General features: G+C 40.1%; 1 protein-coding gene across 3 annotated transcripts in view; it reads left to right on the top strand.

Moving 5' to 3' along the window:
• The window catches only part of cadm1b (cell adhesion molecule 1b), a 172,200-nt gene that overhangs the window by 113,243 nt on the left and 37,751 nt on the right, over positions 1-21,206 (top strand). For all 3 annotated transcript variants that reach the window (XM_039783077.1, XM_039783068.1, XM_039783086.1), the window contains exons 3-5: positions 3,421-3,567; positions 10,369-10,521; positions 12,341-12,478. In XM_039783077.1, coding sequence (XP_039639011.1) covers positions 3,421-3,567; positions 10,369-10,521; positions 12,341-12,478 — 438 coding nt within the window. The remainder of the gene's footprint in view (positions 1-3,420; positions 3,568-10,368; positions 10,522-12,340; positions 12,479-21,206) is intronic.

The raw sequence follows: 21,206 nt of genomic DNA, 5'->3' as shown, positions 1-21,206 counted from the left end.
CACCACTCCCTGTAAAGCCCACAAGAACAGGATTGCCGATTTTCAACTAAAGTAGATCGTCAGAACCAAACCAGAAATACCTCCATATTGGACGATTCTGCACCCCAAGATTTACGTCCCATGCCAAAACAGGAAATATTGGGCCCCATGTGTAGCAAAGCTTAAAGTGATGGTTCGGAGTAATTTCACCCTAGGGTCCTTTGCACCATGACCTCGAGCCAAACACCCCCCCCCCCAGAAGTTTTTTTCACCTGGGTCAAACATGGGGAGAGTTAGCGTAGAGTAGCGTTATCAGTTGAATAGCTTAGCGCAGGGGCTAATGGATCAAGTGATGTATCTCGTAAATGACCCCACTAATAATGCCCAAAATGATACCAAACTTTTACACTAGTACAAATAGGTTATGTACTCATAAAACGATGGATTGTAAAGTTTAATTAAAGTTATATTATAGTTTAAATAACACTTGCCTGCTCTCTTCTGCTCTCTGCTGTTGTTGTTGCTACCTGCAGTTAGACGAGTGCTTAGGGACATCTACAAATTACAACACCGAAAAGAGATGCAACAAAAATATTTATTAATTTAATGATGAAATAAGGTAATGTCTCCAAACTTACCTCAATTATTACTTGTCTCCTGCTAGTTATACTACAGCACTTACAAAAAAAAAAAAAAAAAAAAAATTAAATTAATAAATATTTTTGTTGCATCTCTTTTCGGTGTTGTAATTTGTAGACAGCCCTAAGCACTCTTACTGCCGGGTAGTAACAGCAGCAGCAGCAGCAGAGACTAGAAGCCAACAGGCAAGTGTTATTTACATACACTTCTGGTGTACTTACAAACTTTACAATCCATCGTTTTATGAGTACATAACCTATTTGTACTAGTGTAGAAGTTTGGTATCATTTCGGGCATTATTAGTGGGGTCATTTACGAGATACATCACTGGTCCATAGCCTCTGGTTATGTCAGCTGATAACGCTACTCTACGCTAACTCTCCCAATGTTAGACCCAGATGAAAAAAGCTTCTGGGGGGGTGTTTGGCTCGAGGTCATGGTGCAAAGGACCCTAGGATGAAATTATTCCGAACCATCACTTTAAAGGAAGGGTGTGAAAGTCAGAGTAGTGGATGCAAATAATGTTCTGTTTTAGGAAGCGTAAACACAGTCTTTCCCCTAACCTTAAATGTTTTAGTTGCCTAACCTTTAACGTACCTTAAAGGAATAGTTCGACATTTTGGGAAATGGGCTTATTCTTGTTCTTGCTGAGAGTTAGATATGAAGCTCAGTATCACTCATGTCTGTACAGTAAATATGTAGCTACAGTGGAGCCAACAGCTGGTTAGCTTAGTGTAGGAGGGGGAAACAGCTAGCCTGGCTCTGTCCAAAAAGTAATAAAATCTGCCCACGAGAAGCTCTAAAAAGGTCATTTAACACGTTATATCTGATTTGTTAAATTTGTACAAAAAACAAAGTGTAAAAAAGGGAACAGCCCGGGCGAGAAACGGTCTGAAAACAAGTCTGCTTTGCCTTTTTATAGCAGGCCAGCAGCAGTTAGGCTTAGCCAACCAGCTAAACCAACAGGCTGCTGGCTGTACCCTGACACTGAACAAACAGATATGAAAGTGCTATTGATCTTCTGATCTAACTCTCTCTAAGAAACGAACTATTATTGTTTCAAAGTTCATTTACCATAACCACAATCTTTCCTTAACCTCAACCACGCTGTAGACCCCAGCCAAGTAACTGTTGGCACTGGGGTTTTTCAGAATCATCCAGTATCAGCGTTCTTGTCAGGCAATAAGGTTATCATAAGTCCATAATCACCCATCATTTACCTACTCCATCTGTTTGTGCTGTGTTTTCATGTTAACAATAATACATTTGAGAGTGATAATTTGAGAGTCTCTACAGAGGAGGCAAGGTAAGATAAAGGGCCTAATGTGTGAGTTATAGTATCCAAATGTTTGACGTTTATTTCGGAGACAATAGGCACCGCTGGTCCGTAACAACATTGCCAAAATAAAAACACTCATTCACTTCATGGCTTTTCTGCCCCTAGTGGCTGTTAGAATATATTCACTTGTCTACAGTAAACACGGAACCAGAATCATAAACTATCACCTTCTGCCGTGCTATTTAATTTGGTTGATGTCTGTGGCTTTATTTTTCTCCACAATTTAATATTAGATAATGTCAATGCCCACTAACAAGTCGTAAATATAAACTGCATTAAAAACCTTTAATGGGCTGCAGTGTGTACTTTTGGGACATAATCGGTGTCTGTTTTTACCCATTACCTTGATCCCTGGCAGCAGAGCGGAATGAAATGGGTAGCTCATTGCATCAGACAGGTCCGAGGAGCTTTTTCTCCATAGGAGGTTAATTTCTTATTGCTTGCCGCATTCACAGAGTTCATTTTGAATCATGTTAGTTTGGCTGTCTATTCCCATTATCGCTATCTGAAAATGCAGGTGTTTTTTTCTCCTCCACTTTGTAAATGTCAGAATGCAATAGAGGCGTCTGACAACTCGAGAATGCAAATGTGCTTTTTCATGTTTCCTTGGGGCTGTGGCTGGGAGTGTTGTTCCTCCGCTGGTGTGAATCTGAGGCATTAAAACGTAGCATTAAAACGTATTCACCATTCTTACACTTTTTTTTAGGCTCCTGCCAGATAAATATAGCACAAGGTGACTTTTGATTCCTATTTCCCCTGGAAGACAGGGTGGGGGGTGGGGGGGGGGAGGGTATGGGGCAAAGCCAGGCTTTTTCTGTGGGGGGTTTGCTGTGAGGTGTAAGTTACGATGAACAAGGTCCAGGGCCTGTCTGTGGCAACGATGCCAGTGTACAGAAAGTGACTCAGATGCTTACAGCACTTTTATTCCTAGAGATGCAGAACAGCTGATCACACAGAGCGCACATTGGTCACATGGAACCTCAGATGGAGGGCTCTGATAAAGCTCAACCATAAACTGCATCCAGCCCGGCTCATCTCTCTCTTCAACTCTCTCGCTCAACTCCCCCTCTCTTCCTCCAGCCGGCCCATATTTACTACTTGCCACTTTCTTACACTCTTTCTTTGTCTCTTTTTCTTCCTACCCTCTCCTCTCTCCCTATCTTCGTGGGCAGCCGAGCTTACAGCCCATCTGGCACTGACTCATAGGGCCCACTCTGAGCTGGGGGAGATCAATAGTGACAAACATTGCACATGGCTCTTATATTTAAAAGGATTAGACGTGGCTGCAACCAAACAATCGACGCTGCCTTTTCACGTATCTCTACACTGTGCATGTGTTTACATGCAGTCCCCTGTTGTAAGAAATATAAATATTTGATAGGCTGTTAAATATTCTGACAGGAATGCTTGCCACCCATTTGAAAATTACAAATTTCCCATCTCTATTTTTGTCTGCTGTGAAGTCGAAGGTCAGAACCTGGCGACCGACAATGTGTCGGTGATCGAGGGGGAAACGGCCACCATCAGCTGCAGAGTGAAGAACAACGACGACTCCGTCATCCAGCTGCTCAATCCCAACAGACAGACCATCTACTTCAAAGATGTTAGACGTAAGTGCTGGTGCCTCAGACACAATGTTAAATATTGTGACGTAAGCGTGAAATATGCCAACACATAGGGGTTACTTACAAAGAAACACCAAGAACACTTCCACATTGACACTCCCGGCCACAGCACCAAGCAACGATGTGGACATTTTACCTTTCAGTTCCATAATATCCAGTTTCATTTAAGATACAGGGACACAAAGATATGGAATGTGAATGAATGAGATTTTAAAATGATCGTGAAAGTTTTAGTTATTACCCAAACTGTAAGAGTCCATTGGATATACTTAATGTAGGTATGCATAAAAAAAAAAAAATTCAATTAATTAGCTACTTACTTACCATAAGAGCGGCCTGTTATGCTTATACGCCGAATTAGGGCTGGGCGATATGGAGAAAATCGAATATCACAATATTTTTGGACCAAATACCTCGATATTGATAACGCAACGATATTGTAGTGTTGACTATTGGTGCTTTCACAAAATATTTACACAATAAGATTTTTGATAAATAATCATCAGTAATGTGGATATAATGACTAAGTGGGTAAAGGCAAATAATAGAACAGTTACATCACTTTACTGTAATGCAGCCTTTAAAACCAGGAAAAGACAACACTAATGCCATATTACGATATTACGATATCCAAAATCTAAGACGATATCTAGTCTCATATCACAATATCGATATAATATCGATATATTGTCCAGCTCTACGCCGAATCAAAACTGACTACAGTTTGAATATTTATTTTCTTGACATGTTCAAACAATAGAAAGAGTTAGAATAGAAAGAATAAAATGGTTCAGCCATTTTATGCATGCACAGTCTTATTCATTAACAATGGGAATTTTCCATTAAGTTTGAATTTTTAGCAGAAGTCATTTAAGCTTTACTTACTACTAAAGCATGACCAAAGCATTTTCCCAAAACCAAATTATTAGATTTTTTCCCCCCTGTACTCGACATTCAGAACATTAACATAGCAGTACAACAAAACAAAAGTTTTTTTTTGTTTTGGTATAGCTAGTCCTGCAGCGCAGTGTTGCCAACTCCTTTCCAATGAAAGTAGCTAGCATCAGCTCCAAAAGTAACCAGGAGTCACACAGCCATTTGCATATCGGTGACATCATCGCGCATCACAGCGGTCGTGTCGGCTGACTGCCAAGAGGACGACATGTAGCGACCCCGTGCTGCTGGCAGAAGAGCCGTGCCTGTGACTGTTTTGAGCAGCATATACATGGAAATGAGCTACAACATATTTCTCGCCTTTTCCCCGACGGTCTGAATAAGTCGCTAAATTTGTCGCCAGTAGTGCTCAGCCACCTCCATGTTTGCTTGTCACGTCGGAGGCGAAAGACTGTCAAACTCTGGTGAGAGCCGTGTGAAGGCAATCCCAGCCCAAACTGAAATTTGTTCAAGTACATCAGCTTCAAGATCAAATCCAAAGCTGTTTTACTTGCAAGGTTCCACGTGGAAATATGGAACAATGGCCTGACTGTGTTTGCTCTTCAAAATCCAAATCGTGGTTGAAGAGCATATTCCTCACATCCTCGTGTCCACATCTAGTCTGCATTTGAGTCTTTGTGCTAATTGCACTATATTTGTGAGATTGTGTTGCACACTAAAAGCCGCTTCAACAGTTTTTTCTCCCGCAGGGGTGTGTATTTGTGTGTCAGTTTCACATTTTAAGGGCATCCTGTACTAAAGGAGTCTCTCAGCTTTTGACATTCATTCACAGTGAAGGTATCAGATATCACTACAAGATCAGATCTAGCTTTTAGGTTAAACGTGATTCCATCTGTCCTTGAATTTTGGGCTCTTTTACACAAGTCATTAAGCTAAGAATGCGGCAAGATTTATATGATAATACACAGCGCCACCATAATGGGAATACTTCTGTGTCCTTGTCACTGTTCGATTTTACGATAATCTCTTAGATTAGGATATTGAACATTATGATTATGCATGAGCATATGGGCTACTGCTACTTCTGCAGAGTTTTTGTCTCTGCTTTTTTACTTGTTTGTATCTGGGATCTGAGCCAAGATTCAAGGTGAACGAGAAACACCCTTCATTTCAGTCTATATTGCATCCCAGCTGTTATTCACAAGTCTAGGTAGCGAGACACATGTTCCATTTTCTCTCTTGCGAAGAGCATCAGGGGAGTTTGAATACACATCTTCGTCATATTTGTACAAAGCTATCTGAGAATATGGCGGAGAAGAAGGGATTCATATAAAGCATAGGTCATGTTATGCTCTACATCTTAGAAATGTTTATTTTGACGCCCTGGAGTAGATAGAGACCGGGATCATGTCAGTTGAGAAAAAGCAACGATGAACAATTAGCTCGTATCCTAACAATCAATATTGGCTTTGTACTGTTAAGGAAATCTTTCCACAAGGTTAAGGACAACCTTTTCCTTTCATTCTTCGCTAAGCTGCTCCAATTGGGCCTGTAAACATGTAATTTTCTCTGCCTTAGCCAATGCAGTTCCATTAACAATTACAAAACACAACAGGTTTTGTTAGTCTGCAATTAGATCGGAATATATGTCAGATTGCTGACAGGCAGCTACAGTGTAATTTGGCCGCTGCTGCATGTTAAGTGTTCCTCGTAAATGGATCTAGTGAACCCCATGGCAGCACTATTGTAGACTCTGTTCCTAAAAGACTGCCGGTTCTGCGGGGACCCCCCTCAGCCAGTGGCATTGTTACCTGTCAACAGGGCCGCTCGACACAGTGGCAGATCTTTGTCTACAGGTAAGTAAACAGCAGCGACATAGAGACCCACCAGGAGCTACAAGAACAGCAGCTACAAGCAGGCAGCAGCCACAGAAGCAGATGCACAAATACCATGCAAAAAATGATAACAGCTTTAGAGTACCAGTGAAGGCCAAATAAACAAATTTAGATTGCAGCAAATAAAGATGAATTATGTCATAGGTATAGCGGCTGAGCGAGCGTTGTTGGGATGAGGTATTTATGCCGCTAGATATATGCGAACTGACATGCAATTTGGCAGAGTTGTCATCTGAAATGGGAAAAATAAGCTTTTATCAGCAAAGGTGGACCTCTATGGATGGTGATGCAAGATCACACCATTATTTATTCACTGCATCTTTTCTCAGGAGTTCCCTGACTTTGTGTTTTAAAGCTTTAATGTTTAAATGTTGCTATAGATACTTTGCCAAAAGACTTTCCTTTTTGCATCAGATACTGTGGGTTCAAAAAAAGCTCCTGAAAACCAGCTTTCAAATGTCCAGTATTTCTCTAAAACTTTTATAGTCATAACTAAATAAGCCGCATCAAAGCAAAAAACAACAACTTGATTGACAGTAGAGCTGCAATATAAGCAAACAACCCCGCAACAGTCATCACCTTTCCACCATCGCCAGGGAACTATAGCCCAATACAACAATTAAATATGTGCATTGAACAGATTAATGATTGGATGTGCCAGAACTTTCTTAAATTAAATGAAGAAAAAACGGAGGTGGTTGTTTTTGGAGCAAAAGAGAAACGATTGAAAGTCAGTGCTCAGCTTCAAACGACAATGTTGAAAACAACAGACAAAGCCAGAAATCTTGGTGTAGTCATGGACTCAGACCTGAATTTTAAAAGCCACATTAACATAATAAAAAAAAATCAGCCTATTATCACCTTAAAAATATATCAAGGGTTAAAGGACTTATGTCTCAGCAGGATCTGGAAAAACTTGTCCATGCTTTTATCTTCAGTAGACTTAACTACTGTAACGGTGTCTTTAGGTCTCCCCAAAAAAATCAATCAGACAGCTGCAGCTGATTCAGAACGCTGCTGCTCGAGTCCTCACTAAGACCAAGAAAGTGGATCACATCACTCCAGAACTGAAGTCTCTACACTGGCTTCCAGTGCCTCAAAGAATTGATTTCAAAATATTTTTACTGGTTTATAAATCACTCAACGGTTTAGGGCCAAAATACATTTCTGATCTGCTACTACATTATGAGCCACCCAGACCTCTCAGGTCGTCTGGGACAGGTCTACTTGTTGTCCCCAGAGTCAGAACTAAACAGGGGGAAGCAGCGTTCAGTTTTTATGCTCCACATATTTGGAACAAACTCCCAGAAACCTGTAGGTCCGCTCCAACTCTGTTCTTTTAAATCTAAGCTAAAGACCTATCTTTTTGATGTTGCTTTTCTTTAAATAATCTATTTTATTAACTTTAATTTCTTATACTGCACTGTAACTTTTATTCTTATACTGCACTATCAATTTTATTCTTGTCTTTTAATGTTTTTAATTTGTTTATTAATGTTTTTAAATTGTTTTTAATTGTTTTCTAACTGCTCTTTAATGTTTTATGTAAAGCACTTTGAATTGCCCTGTTGCTGAAATGTGCTATACAAATAAAGCTGCCTTGCCTTGCCTTTGATTCAAATGTTCCTAAAAACACTGCGATTGCTGCTTTTTCTGGCCCTTCCCACTTCAAACCAGTCATGTGAAATGATGTGTTCATGTAGCACCCAATCAATCATAGTGAGAAGTGGTTTGAGAAATAAGGTTTTCAGGGCCTTTAGTTGATTGGAAAAAGTTCCTTCATGAATAAAGTAAAAAGCTACTCCATTAAGAACAGCTGCGTAGCCTGAATTCATGTCAGTGTTGTTGGTTACAATGGATTCCCATAATGACATGTTTAAACTGTTAAATTACTTTACTGTCCAACTATATGTCCAGTACTGTATACAAGTTTGACCAATTTGGGGCAGCAGAAAAAAGGTGTGCACACAACACTGACATAAAAAACACTTGTTAGCCAACGGTTGCCTATTTTCACATCCAGCAGAAACATGATTCATTTGGACTCGTGTTTCTGGCTATAGCTGGCAAATGTAGGTCCAATATTTCACTCTGTTTGCTCAGACTTTGGTCTCCACCAACTCCTGAGGGAAATATCTGACTAAATCTCAACTACTTTCAACAGTAGGTGCTAACTTATGCTATGAGAGCTGTGAGGGGAGTGAACCCAAAAGGGGGGGGGGGGGGGGTAAAAAAAATAATTTTTTTTTTTTTTTTTTTTTTTTTTTGTTTTGGTTTGGGGGGGGGGGGAAGGGGGGCCCCAAAAAAAAAATTTTTTGTTTTTTTTAACGCTTCCATCGAGCTGAGGTGAACTGCAAAGGCGGGTGGTAGGCCAATTATCTGAGGCTTTCCCGCCATGAATGACACCTTTCTTATGCATGTGACTAAGTGCTAATGTAAAAATAATGATTACAAACGCTTAAAATATATAATTGTTATTACAATATATGGCTAAACACATTTCTTGCATGGGATCTTCAGAGCGTCAATAATAGCACAGTACGAGCTGAAAGAATTAGTTGATAGATTGATTACTTGACTTCGAGAAACTTAATCAAGAACAACTGTAATAATCCATTAATCGTTTATCTGGTTTTTCAAACCAAAACCACCAAAGATTCACAGACTTCAGCTTCTCGACGTGAATATTTTTCTGGTTTTGTTAGTCTTCTATGAACGCGAACTGAATATCTTTGGGTTTTGGATCGTCGTATATACAAAACGAGCGAGTCAAATATGTCAGCATTGGCGTTGGGAATTAGTGTTGTCTGATATTTTATTCCCCGAATGATTAATCAGGAATCAGCAGATTCATCTCTAATAAAAAATAATCATTAGTTGGCGCCCTAATATGTAGATAAATGAAAATATGCCTAAACAATACTGTACTACTGCCTAATGAATACTAGATGCTGTGCCTCTTCTATGCTCTTATGTAAGCAGTCAGCTAGTTATGAAACTTCCTTGTATGAACTACACTGAGAGTCTCAGAAGTGAAGGGTTTCCCTCCTCGGCAGGTGCTTTGGCTCTCAAAAGTGCATCAGTGTCATTGTTTCCCTTTGAGGAGAGACTTCCAAAGAGCTCTCAAATTATATTGGGCGATGAGGTTTCATGTTGACACTGCCCCGAGACCTTGGGTAATGATCACGATGCTAAGTGCAAAGCCTGAAGGGAACAACAAACTCCCCGTGCTCTAAACAGGGACTGAATAGGGCTGGTTAGCTCAGATAGATGCAGAGAGGACTTGATAAAGAAGGCAGGTCAGAACATCAAAAGGTCTCCCAATCAAATCAACCAAAGCTGTTTATGCAAAAGAGTGCTTAGGGATGAGAGCTGACCCAAATGAGAAGCGGAGTAAAAACTCTGAGAGACGGCTAACCTAGTTTGACGACATAAAAAGAAAATTCAGCCAATCTATACTGGCATTAGTATACGGATTCCCGGCTACTTTTGATTTAGAGTTTCAGGCATCCGACCGTCTCCACCTCCGCGCTGTGATTTAATTCATTATGTATGTTTGAATGCCTCTCCCTTTTCTTTTTCTTTTTTTTTTTTTTTTTTTTAAATATGAGTTTGATGCATCCATCCATGACCAGCAGCAGCCCATTTAAAGAGTTCCTAGCTTGTTAGGAGCCCTCATGAGCACTCTCCACACTTTCCTGTCTTTGCGAGTGCTCCGTGGAGTGTAAAGCTACTTTATAAATCAACTTGTATGAATCATTTTGAAACTCGCTTTTCTTTTACTCAATTAAGGGAGAAAGCCCACAAAAGGGGCATTACTTTCTACCACCCTACTCCGCCTCTCCTAATCTGTTTCATTTTCTCCTTGTGTCTCCTTTGTCTTCCTCCATCCCATTTCTCATTCTCACCCCCGCTCTTCCTTTCTCACCCCATGTCTCACGTTTGTGTCCCTGCACTCTGGATCCTCACCGTCTCTGTCTCACATGTATCCCCACAGCTCTGAAGGACAGCCGGTTCCAGCTGGTGAATTTCTCTGACAACGAACTGCGGGTGTCTCTGTCCAACGTGTCACTCTCCGATGAGGGACGCTATGTGTGCCAGCTCTACACAGATCCTCCTCAGGAAGCCTACGCAGACATCACTGTCCTGGGTAGGTGTGACGGTGCATGTGTGAACTTCCCACTCACTCATCACGCCCCTTCTCACACATATTTGTATTGTATTTCGCTCGGTTATAGATGGTGAATAGGAAATAATAGTAATCTTTGATCCTGTTATCTTTAGTAACTGAAACAAAATGTCAGCCAATTAGGCTCAGGCAGTGCTCGACAGCATAACGGAAAGGAGCAGATGCTGAAACTGATGGCTCAGGCCGTGGTGGTTCTGGCAGCTGTGTTGACTCTGTGAATCCCGGTGAATGTTGACTTGGATGCACCAAATGATTCCCTATTGAGAGTCAGCTGTGCCACACTTTGATGCTTTGGAGTGAAATTACTCTAGTTAAGCTTTATTATACATGCAGACATCCTGGGGGATTGAAAGGAATTAAAAGCACTTTAAAAGTAATTACGCTAGTTGTACAATTGAAGCCTAGCTGCAGTATTTTCTGAACCAAGGGTTGCATCGAAGAGTCCTTGAAATGAACACCCCGCTGACTTTTTGCTTTCAAGTAACGAGTTCAGCAAGTTTGTTGCGATGACTAATGCCAGGGACAACTGTGCCTTATTCCAGCTTGTGTACATTTTTCACCCATGCATCCATAGGATGTAATCACATGTACAGTACTTACGTAGCTTTGGCATAGAATGTCGGGTAACACTTTATAATAAGGGTACGAAACATATGCTTAAGTAATGCATAGCTGATGCATGACTCGTGATGAATTAATGACTGTTTCATGAATTCCTTTAGCTCATAAGAAACGGACTATAACTTCATGTGATTAGAGGTCTGTCGTTTCCACCACTTTGATCAGAACGGAAATATTTTCAATAACTGTTCGATGGATTACCATTACCTTGCACATACGTTGACTGTCCTCGGATGATAAATCCTAGAGACTTTGCTGATCATCTGACTTTTCCTCTAGCGCCACCATCTGGTTGACATTTATGGTTTTTTGAGTGAAATGTCTTGAATGACTACTGCATCGATTGACATGAAATTTGGTGCAGATATTCATGTCCCCCCTCAGGATAAATTGTAATCACGTTGGTGGTCCCCTGACTTCATCTAGTTCCACCAGGTCAATATTTTCTGCCAAATACTTTACTGCATGAACTAATACCTGCAAAACTAATAACATTCCCATCAACCTCAGCTGTACTTTGTGCATGATGCTAACATGCTAAACTAAGATGGTGAACATGGCATCTGTTCTACCAGCTTGTAGAGTAACTTAAATCTTCAATCCAACTAAATGCTGAGTTAGTAAATTAAATGTCACTTTTTTTACACTTTGAATTGATCCTAGTCCCATAGAAAATGACATCTCAGACCCCTGCATCTGTTCAGTCTCTGTGATAGCAGAACAGTACTCATTGAAACAAAAGAGTTCTTCCTCCCCCCTCCCCCCAACCACTCTAGCTTTGACAACATTCAGCAGGTGCCAGTCGACAAGTCAGGAGAAAATCAACAGACGTTAAAAGCTAACAGAAGTGATTAAATAAGATGTTCATCGTTACTTTACCATCATTTCACAAACTGGCCCATTAGATCACAATGCGGTATGCTTGACCTGGACGTTTCCTTTCATGTGAAGTAATGTTGCGATACCGATTTTTCATATGAATTGTACATTCACTAAAAGTCGAGCATGAACAGGTATTTGATCGCGTCTTATGGTGAGGAACAGGAATTCACCCATTACTTAAAACATGTTTTTGCACCCTCGTTATTAAGCGTTACCACATTTGCGCGTGTATAAATGTTGGTATGCTGGTGTGTTTCTAACCGTTGCCGTGGGTCAGTCCCGCCAGGCAACCCAATCATCGAGAGCCGCGAGGATGTGGTCAGCGAGGGGAACGAGACGGAGCTCACCTGCACGGCCATGGGCAGCAAGCCAGCTGCCTCCATCAGATGGATGAAAGGGGAGGAAGAACTGACAGGTCAGTAGAATAACAGCCTCCCCGAGTTTGCTTCACATGCTCCAGACCTGTCCACTTCCCTACATATCTCGGTCTCTCAAGGCGATTCCACCGTGATCAAAATGTAGCTCTCCTCTAAATCATTAACGTGTGTTGCACTGATTATGTTACTGGCATATATAGGAAGTGCCACAGATAATAATCATGCTGACATATACTGCTTTTTTTCCCTCTCACTCTTTTTTTCCACCCATGCGTAAAATCCCTCAGTCCATGTGTTTGGGCTGCTTGCTCAGCTACAGTATGAAATCATCAAAACCAGGCATTCACAACTGCCAGAGTTGCTCGTGTTATGTTTCATAATACATTTGACAAACCATTTGCCTTAGAGGCCCGCTTTTTTTTTTCATTTTTTGATTTAAAATTGCTTGAATATTTTCTGTGAACATTTAGTTACACCTTTACTGCTGATTGAATTCTATGTTGTTGTTTTTTTTAAGACAACCCTACATCTTTTCTACTCACTTTGAACCACCGATACCTGGTAAAGATGGTAATGAACTCATATCTGCACATTTCGGCTTCATTTCAGCGCCTTCGCTTTCTGCAGAGAGCGGTGGTTTATAATCTGGGGTGGTGAAAAATCCTTATTACCTCTCAGTTATGATTAAGGGTCATCAATTATTCATTGCATACTTAGTGTACAGCAAAGGGGGATATTCATTTTAGTCATATTGTATTTACACAGGGTCGATATATCTGGGCTTGTTGTCAAATTATATATGTATTAGAATGGAGAGGATTCATTTGGCTTGTTGAGAGATGAAATATTTAGACAAGAGCGAATCTGAAGCTAAATGCCATCTGTGCCTCCAGTGTTCCCTACAGGAGTCGAACTCAATTTCTGTTTATGAGTCGTCGAGTGGTTGTGTAAGGGGTGGGGAGTGGGGAGACAACAGGATGGTTAGATCGGCGAATTGCCGCCGACATGCTGAGCAGGGCTAATCCATAGTGGCAGCGGATACATAAAGAGAGCCAGAGAGTCACGCCGTCCTGGACCCCAGGAAACACAAATCACTGCTCATTACGGACGTGCTAAACAATTCATTAGCTCCAGCGTGCATTGAGATTTAAGGCACACATCACACTGGCTTTAAAGAATCTCTGTGATCATGTTTTTCCTTACGTCCGTGTGCAGGCATGACAGCCATAATGGCAAGAAAGAAATCTGCTGGCTGATTTAAACACACTTTCAATTTGTCCGAATTGGTTTTGCAACCATTTATCACGCTGGCAGCTATGGGCTCCGGCCTGAGAGAGACTCACCACACAAGGTGGCAAAATGCTTGTTAGCATAAATGACAGCTGCAATATTATTTAAATGTAGTGAAGCCCAGTGCTCGGCTGCAACTACTGCTGGAGTACAGGAGATTCGTTAAAATGTGTATGTGATCCTGTGTTTTTAGAAATTTCTACCATATTATTAAAGTTTAATGTCCTAGTTAAATTGACTTTTAAAAGGTTCCCATGACATGGTGCTTTTTGGATGCTTTTATATAGACCTTAGTGCTCCCCTAATACTGTATCTGAAGTCTCTTTTATATAGACCTTAGTGGTCCCCTAATACTGTTTCTGAAGTCTCTTTCCCGAAATTCAGCCTTGGCGAAGAATTACAGCCACTAGAGCCAGTCCCACAATGAGCTTTCCTTAGTATGTGCCATTTCTGTGTCTGTAGCTATTGAGGAGGAGAGAGGGGGGGGGCAAGATGGAGAGAGGGGGGGGGTGTGGCCTTGACCAACTGCCACTTTGCTCGTTTGAAAGCCATAATGTCTCTCTCTCATGGGTGGGCCAAATTCTCTGGGAGGGCAAAGCAGAGAAAGGGGAGGTAACCTTGCTCCTTATGACCTCATAAGGAGAAGATTCCAGATCGGTCCATCTGAGCTTTCATTTTCTCAAAGGCAGAGCAGGATACCCAGGGCTCGGTTTACACCTATCACCATTTCTAGGCTGGGGGAACGCATATTAATGTTAAAAAAAACCTACAGCCTAGACCGTGTTCCCAGACCTTACGGGCAGCACTACATGCACACCTGAACCAGCTCATGCTCGAACTCTGATCCAACAGTAAGGGCTGCTGAGTTGCGCCAAGTGCGTTCAAAACCAGACTGATCTCATGAAGTGGCGTATGTATGACACGCCAATTCGTATGCCATTTTGGCGTGTTATCAAGACGCATAAATCGCTTTTTAGCGTGTTTATCAACGCAAATCGGCCGCCATTGACCTACATTGCAAATGTATTTCCACCGTAGCAAGTAGTATAACGGGACGTTGGACCACATGAGGAGGTTGGTTGGGGTGTCGGATGGGTAAAACACAGGACTTTCACCCGGGAGAGCAGGGTTCGCATCCCGCATGTAGCAATTTTTCAGCCAATTTTCTTTTTTTTTTTTAAGCCTTCCCCAATGTTTCCTTCCTAAACCCAACCGTTAATTTTTTTCCTAAGCGTGTTTTTGTCGCTTTTTTCCGTGTTTTTGTATGGAGGAAATTTGTATTCATAATTCAAATTGAAAGTCCAAAGAGAAATTGAAAGTCCAAAGAGAAAACAAAGCGAGATCAAATGATTTGGCTTTTGAATTTCAATTTAACATTGGATTTTCATTTGGATTTAATATTTGGCTTTTGAATTTCCATTTAACATTGCCTTTTCATTTGGACTTGACACATGTCAATGTAAATGAGGAGGCGTGGCCCAAAGGCTGGTGGGAGGGTCTGAAACGAAAGGGGTGCAGAGGCACCTTATGAACAGCAGGGGGAGCAGACCGCTGAGGAGCATCTGTCTGCAGCTTCACAACCAGGCTGGCTTGGCCTCTTATTTCACATGATGATGTAGGCTAAACACAAACGACATTTCACACAGTGAAGTTTTCATGTAGTTACTATAATTGGGCCCGTGTGAGTGAGGACTAGATTAGGACTGTATTTAAAGCTGATTCTGGTTCCCAACTTCGCCCCAGGTGTGTCTGTTTAAAACACGGACTCAGACAACTTCTCTCTTTTGATGTTATATTTAATTAAGCAACAGTAGAAACATGGGTGTGGGTAGCTCTGCTTACGTGTGTTTGTGTGTGGTGAGATCTCGAGGATGCACACACGCGCACACACACACACACACACACACACACACACACACACACACACACAAAACACACACACACACACACACACACACACACACAACACACACACACACAAAAAAACACAATCTCAACTGGATAGTCATCGTCCGAACTCGCGACCTCTCCTTTTTATTTCTCTAACTTTTTCTCCGGGTGGTGCGTGGCGTTGAAGTGCGTGTCCGCGCTTATTCTCCAACATGTAGCCTACTGACAACAATCACTCCTGATTGACGGCCTTTTGTACAGCCCGGTTAGGCTACTTTTCAGACCTCCAGCTAACAGCGGTGTTCGGTGAGCATCACTGGCCGGCCAGCAGGAAGCGCACGGACCGGACGGCTCACACAAATGAAGCTTCTGACAACATCGGAGAAAATGTGCAGTTGGCCATCAACGTTTGTAAAACTGCCCATATTCAAACGCTACACAGTTAATTTATCGCATAAAAAAGTCTCAATAGTGAATTTAGTGGTGAAATAGCAGATGAAAATTGTAAAAAGTTTCCAGTTGTTTGCTGCTGCTACTACGGCAAACTCCCGATCTAGATTATAGAATCGATTGCTTTTTTATAATTTCCATCTGCTATTTCAACCAACCCAACCATTTACACGCGCGACGTTGTTCTCGCGATACGTCACATTCTCGCAATAACACGCAACGTGGCGATGCCACGTGGTGGGTATGTTTACATTTGCTGTATACAGCGTAGACATACATGTGGATAGCTGAAAATACGTACAGATAACACGCCATTTGGCTTTAGGAAAGTGGCGTGTATGTTTACGCAAAGTCATGATACCATGTTGAAACATAACGCGATGAGTATGTTATTAACTACTGCGTTAGTGATTTTTTTCCACTGCTCGGGGCCAAAAAACTGATGACATTGACGTGTACAGTAGATGGGCTTCTGCCAAAACACTTGCATGTTATGGATTCACCGTGTATAGAAAATAAGATTTCTAAACACGTACATAGTACTTAAGCCAGAGTCTTCTTTTACTTCTTCACCAACTACCTAGCTATTTGGCAGTCAATAAGTGTGAGGATCATCTTTTTTTCCGGTGCTTATCCTCACGCATTAGTCAGTCCCTCCAAGATTTTGCGATCGCAACAATTCATTCAAAGTCAACCAATAATGTGAATTCGGTGTCACTCGCAATTTTGACCAATCACCACAACTTTACCACAAATTAGACCAATAAGGGACTGTTAGTTATTTATTTAAGTGGCAACCGGAGGAGTTTTGGGACCTTTAGTCAAAATAGACCTGACCCTCCCTTCATCAGCAATACATTTTGGATGACCCTCCAACATGATTGGGAGAAAAAGGATGACCCTCCCCAACAATTTATTGTACCGATTTGCGCTTAGCAAAGCTGTACAGATTTCCATTGTTCTTTTACAGCCATGACATAGATGGCTAAACGGCTGCATACTCATCTGACGCATCACACTACTCTGTTATGGTGTGGTGACCATCCCTTATTTTCCTCCGGTGGTCCATTCCATAAATACTGAACCGGAGTTTCCCGCAATTCAACCAATCACAGCAGTCCCACGTGCCAGACTTTGCGTCAGTATGTGACTCTGAGAGCCACTGACCAAGCGGGAGTGAGAACAGTTTGACGTAACACACGTATATCGCCAAATTCATTTCCTCGTTTCTGATAGGAAGACGAGACGTGTGGGACTTAAACATCTCACATTTACCAACAAAACGTACAGCGAAAGACCGTACAAAATATTTCAGACCATCCTGCCAACCTGTATACATTTTAATTCTAAATTTTGACTTTAAAGTCGCTGAAACCTGCTGCTGTTTCTATCCTGTTGGCAATTTTGTACAAAAGCTCCCGCAAAATCAGGCATTTTGGGCCGCAACAATGTAAAAAAAATTCTGGAGGGACTGATTAGTAAATAACCAGTTTTGACCCAACATCTGCTTGACACAACAGAATGACTGTTAGATGATTCATGCTCATCAGCAATATTTTGTCCGGATTTTGCAGGACGTGAACGTTGTATTGATAAATTACAGCACCCCGTTCCCATTCTGTGCGTCAGTTTCTCCAGATGCTCTCCACATAGTTTTTTAAGTTCCTATGGCTTAGGAGCAGTGCCTACTGTATAACGGCACGGAAAAATCCCTGTAAAAAAAAAATTCAGTTACTTTAACTGGTTAAAATGTATTTAGTAATTTCATTACGTAACGCCATTACATGTAACTAGTTACTCCCCAACACAAACCGCTTGATCAGTGGCTGCTTTTCAGTGTGTTGGCAGGCACAAGACTGGGGTTAGAAACTGACTGAAAGAAAATGTCACCCTGAGAAGAGGCTACGCTTGATTGCGCCGGGATTGATCAGTGGTTGATGCTCACACGAGCGTTTGATTTGACATCTTTGCTGCAACAATCCCATCTCCTCTGCATTCAGATTCGAGTCCTTCCACGACCTGATCCGCAGTTGTTTTCCTCATCAGGGCTTGGATGACACTGATAATTGACAAGCGTTGGTTGGTCTGTACAATTATAATGGCTCCATCTGTATTAGTCTGATCTTCAAACATTTTTTTTTTTTTAAACTGTTTTTCATATTCAAATTGTTTTGTAAGAAGAATCATGACCCAAAATAATTGACACAAGGAGTCAAATCAAGGACTCTTTTTTTTTTTTTTTTAATGACAGTCCTGAGATGAGTGCAAGCAAAGCTATTTTCCTGATCTTGAAATGTGCTCTGCCTGTCCCTTCGGTATTTTGCATGGTGCAGAAGTCAAATGAGAGGCACAACTTGACTGTACTGCCTTGTCATGCATACAAGGTAGTATAAGACAGGATGTTGGTAAAGAAAAGTAGCTCTGTCTTTTGCAAAAAAAAAATCAGCAGTGTTGGTAGTCTTGTCTATTGAGGGGACTGCAGCCATGACATGTCGCATGAAACATAACCGCACAAACATAAATTAAACAAGTCACACATGTACCTTTTCTGCCCTAGTCTTCACAGCGCTGCGGAGGAAGGTCTGGCTAGTCCACACAGCATTCCGGGATGGTAGAAAAACGTGCTCTGGTTTATTGGCATTTCTTTAAACCAATTGACAGATCTGTAAAACTTTTTTAACCACAAAGGGTCAGGCAAAAGCACCACTTTAAATCTTGTCTTTTCCAGACGTGCTGATAAGTTTCTTAGAAATAAGTCATTCAGCATGAAAAAAGCATAAAAAATGACCAATCGACTAAAGAAATCTTAGTCGACTAAACAACCGATTAGTCAACTAATCGACTAAGAGGGGGCAGCCCTAGTGATTTGCCATATTGTGATTATATATATATATATTTATTTATTTATTGCGCGATTAATGCATCATAGACACTTAAAGAAGAATTAACCTTCTTTTGGATCTAGCTAGACCGGAAGCAAAATTACGAATCCCACTATGGCCATGCCAAGACCCGCCCTACGAAGCAGCTCGATTGGTTGGGGTTAGGCATTTCACCTTGAGTGGTTAGGATAGCGGATTTGTCAGGGGATAGGACCTGAACAAATGGGGTTACGTTACCTTGGACGCCTGGCAGTGATTGAAGGGCGGGTCTTGGCGTGGCCATAGTGGGATTCGTAATTTCACAGACCGGAAACAAAACAGACACACGCCGTGGCCGCACACACTTGTTTGGGCTTGCTAGCAGGCTCGTCACGGCGATTAGCTTTGGAGCGATTAGTGACTCTACAGTCATAGTGAGAGAACCAAAGTGTCTCCCCTGTTCTTTCTGACCACAGTGGGAAACCTGGAGCAGGAAAAGTTAACACTCTCCTTGAGTTTATGGAGAAGGAGAACAAGGAAATGAGTCGGGGGAAACCATTGACATATATAAAAGGGGGAAACCACAGTCGCTATGATGACCAGCCTTGCTCGCCTCAGGCGTGAGGCAATACTATCTGCAGTGGAAAATGGAGGTAACAGTGTTACATTATGTGACAGATTATTAGTTCCAAGTGAGAATGTTAGTGTGAAATTGAACACTACGTATAAGCCAATGTTGTTTTCAATAAAAAAAACATTTGCACAAAGCAAGCCAATCCACTTTTCCATGATGATAAGAGCATTCAAATGAAAAAATATAATGGGACAAAAAGAAATCGAGGGACATTTAGAATAGATAAAAATGTGTGATTAATTGCGATTAATCGTGAGTTAACTATGACATTGAGATTAATCGAGATTAAATATTTTAATCGTTTGACAGGACATATACACATATATATATATATACACATATATATATATATATATATATATATATATATATATATATATATATATACATATATATATATATACACATATATACATATATATACACACATATATACACACATATATACATATATATACACACATATATATACATATATATATATATACACACATATATATACATATATATATACATATACATATATATATATATATATATACATACATACATACATACATACACACACATATATATATATACATACACACACATATATACATACACACATATATACATACATATATATACACATATATATACACATATATATATACATACATATATATATATACACACATATATATATACATATATGTATATACACATATATATACATATATATACACATACATATATACACATACATATATATATACTACATATATAATACATATATATATAATAATAATATACAAATATATATACATATATATACATATATCATGTATATAATATTAAAATATATATACTATAATAAATATATGAATATATACTATATATACATACATATATATAACATATATATACATATTATATATACACATACATATATATTATTTATATTATACTATATTTATATATATACATACTAATATGTATATACGCATACATCATGTTATATATAATATACATATATATATATAACATATATACATATATATATAATACATATAATAATATATATACTATTATACATATATACATATATATATATACATATATTATACATATACATACAATATATACATATATATACATATACACACACATATATATATATATACATATACACACATGTATACATATATATGCACTACATATATATTTTTTTTTTTTTTTTCTCTCTCTCCTCTCTCTCTCTTTCCTCTTTCTCTATGTCTATATCTCTTTATTCTCTATCCTCTTCCTGTATTTTTCTATCCTATTTATTTCTCTGTATCTATTTTTTTTTGTGTTGTATGTGTTTTTGTTATGTGTGTCTGTTCTTGTGTGTGTGTATGTATGTGTGGTGTGTGTGTGTGTGTGTGTGTTGATGTGTATGTATGTGTATGTAGGGAATATTATAGTGTGATTATGTGGTATTTTTTTTGTCCAACCCTACCACGTTTGCTCTACAGTATACCATCTTTTCCTGAGCCAATTTTGTAATGCAGCACTGTGATTGGTATGAGACAATTATCGTGACTGTCTGAGAGGATAATGACTCACCACGCCCCTCCAATTCATACTCCACTTCACCCAACTCTTTGGCGCAGGTGC

The sequence above is a fragment of the Perca fluviatilis genome, chromosome 2, assembly GCF_010015445.1.
Source record: "Perca fluviatilis chromosome 2, GENO_Pfluv_1.0, whole genome shotgun sequence".
Classification (NCBI taxonomy): Eukaryota; Metazoa; Chordata; class Actinopteri; order Perciformes; family Percidae; genus Perca; species Perca fluviatilis.
The sequence above is the reverse complement of the archived record's forward strand: the minus strand, read 5'-3'. Positions and strand labels throughout refer to the sequence as shown.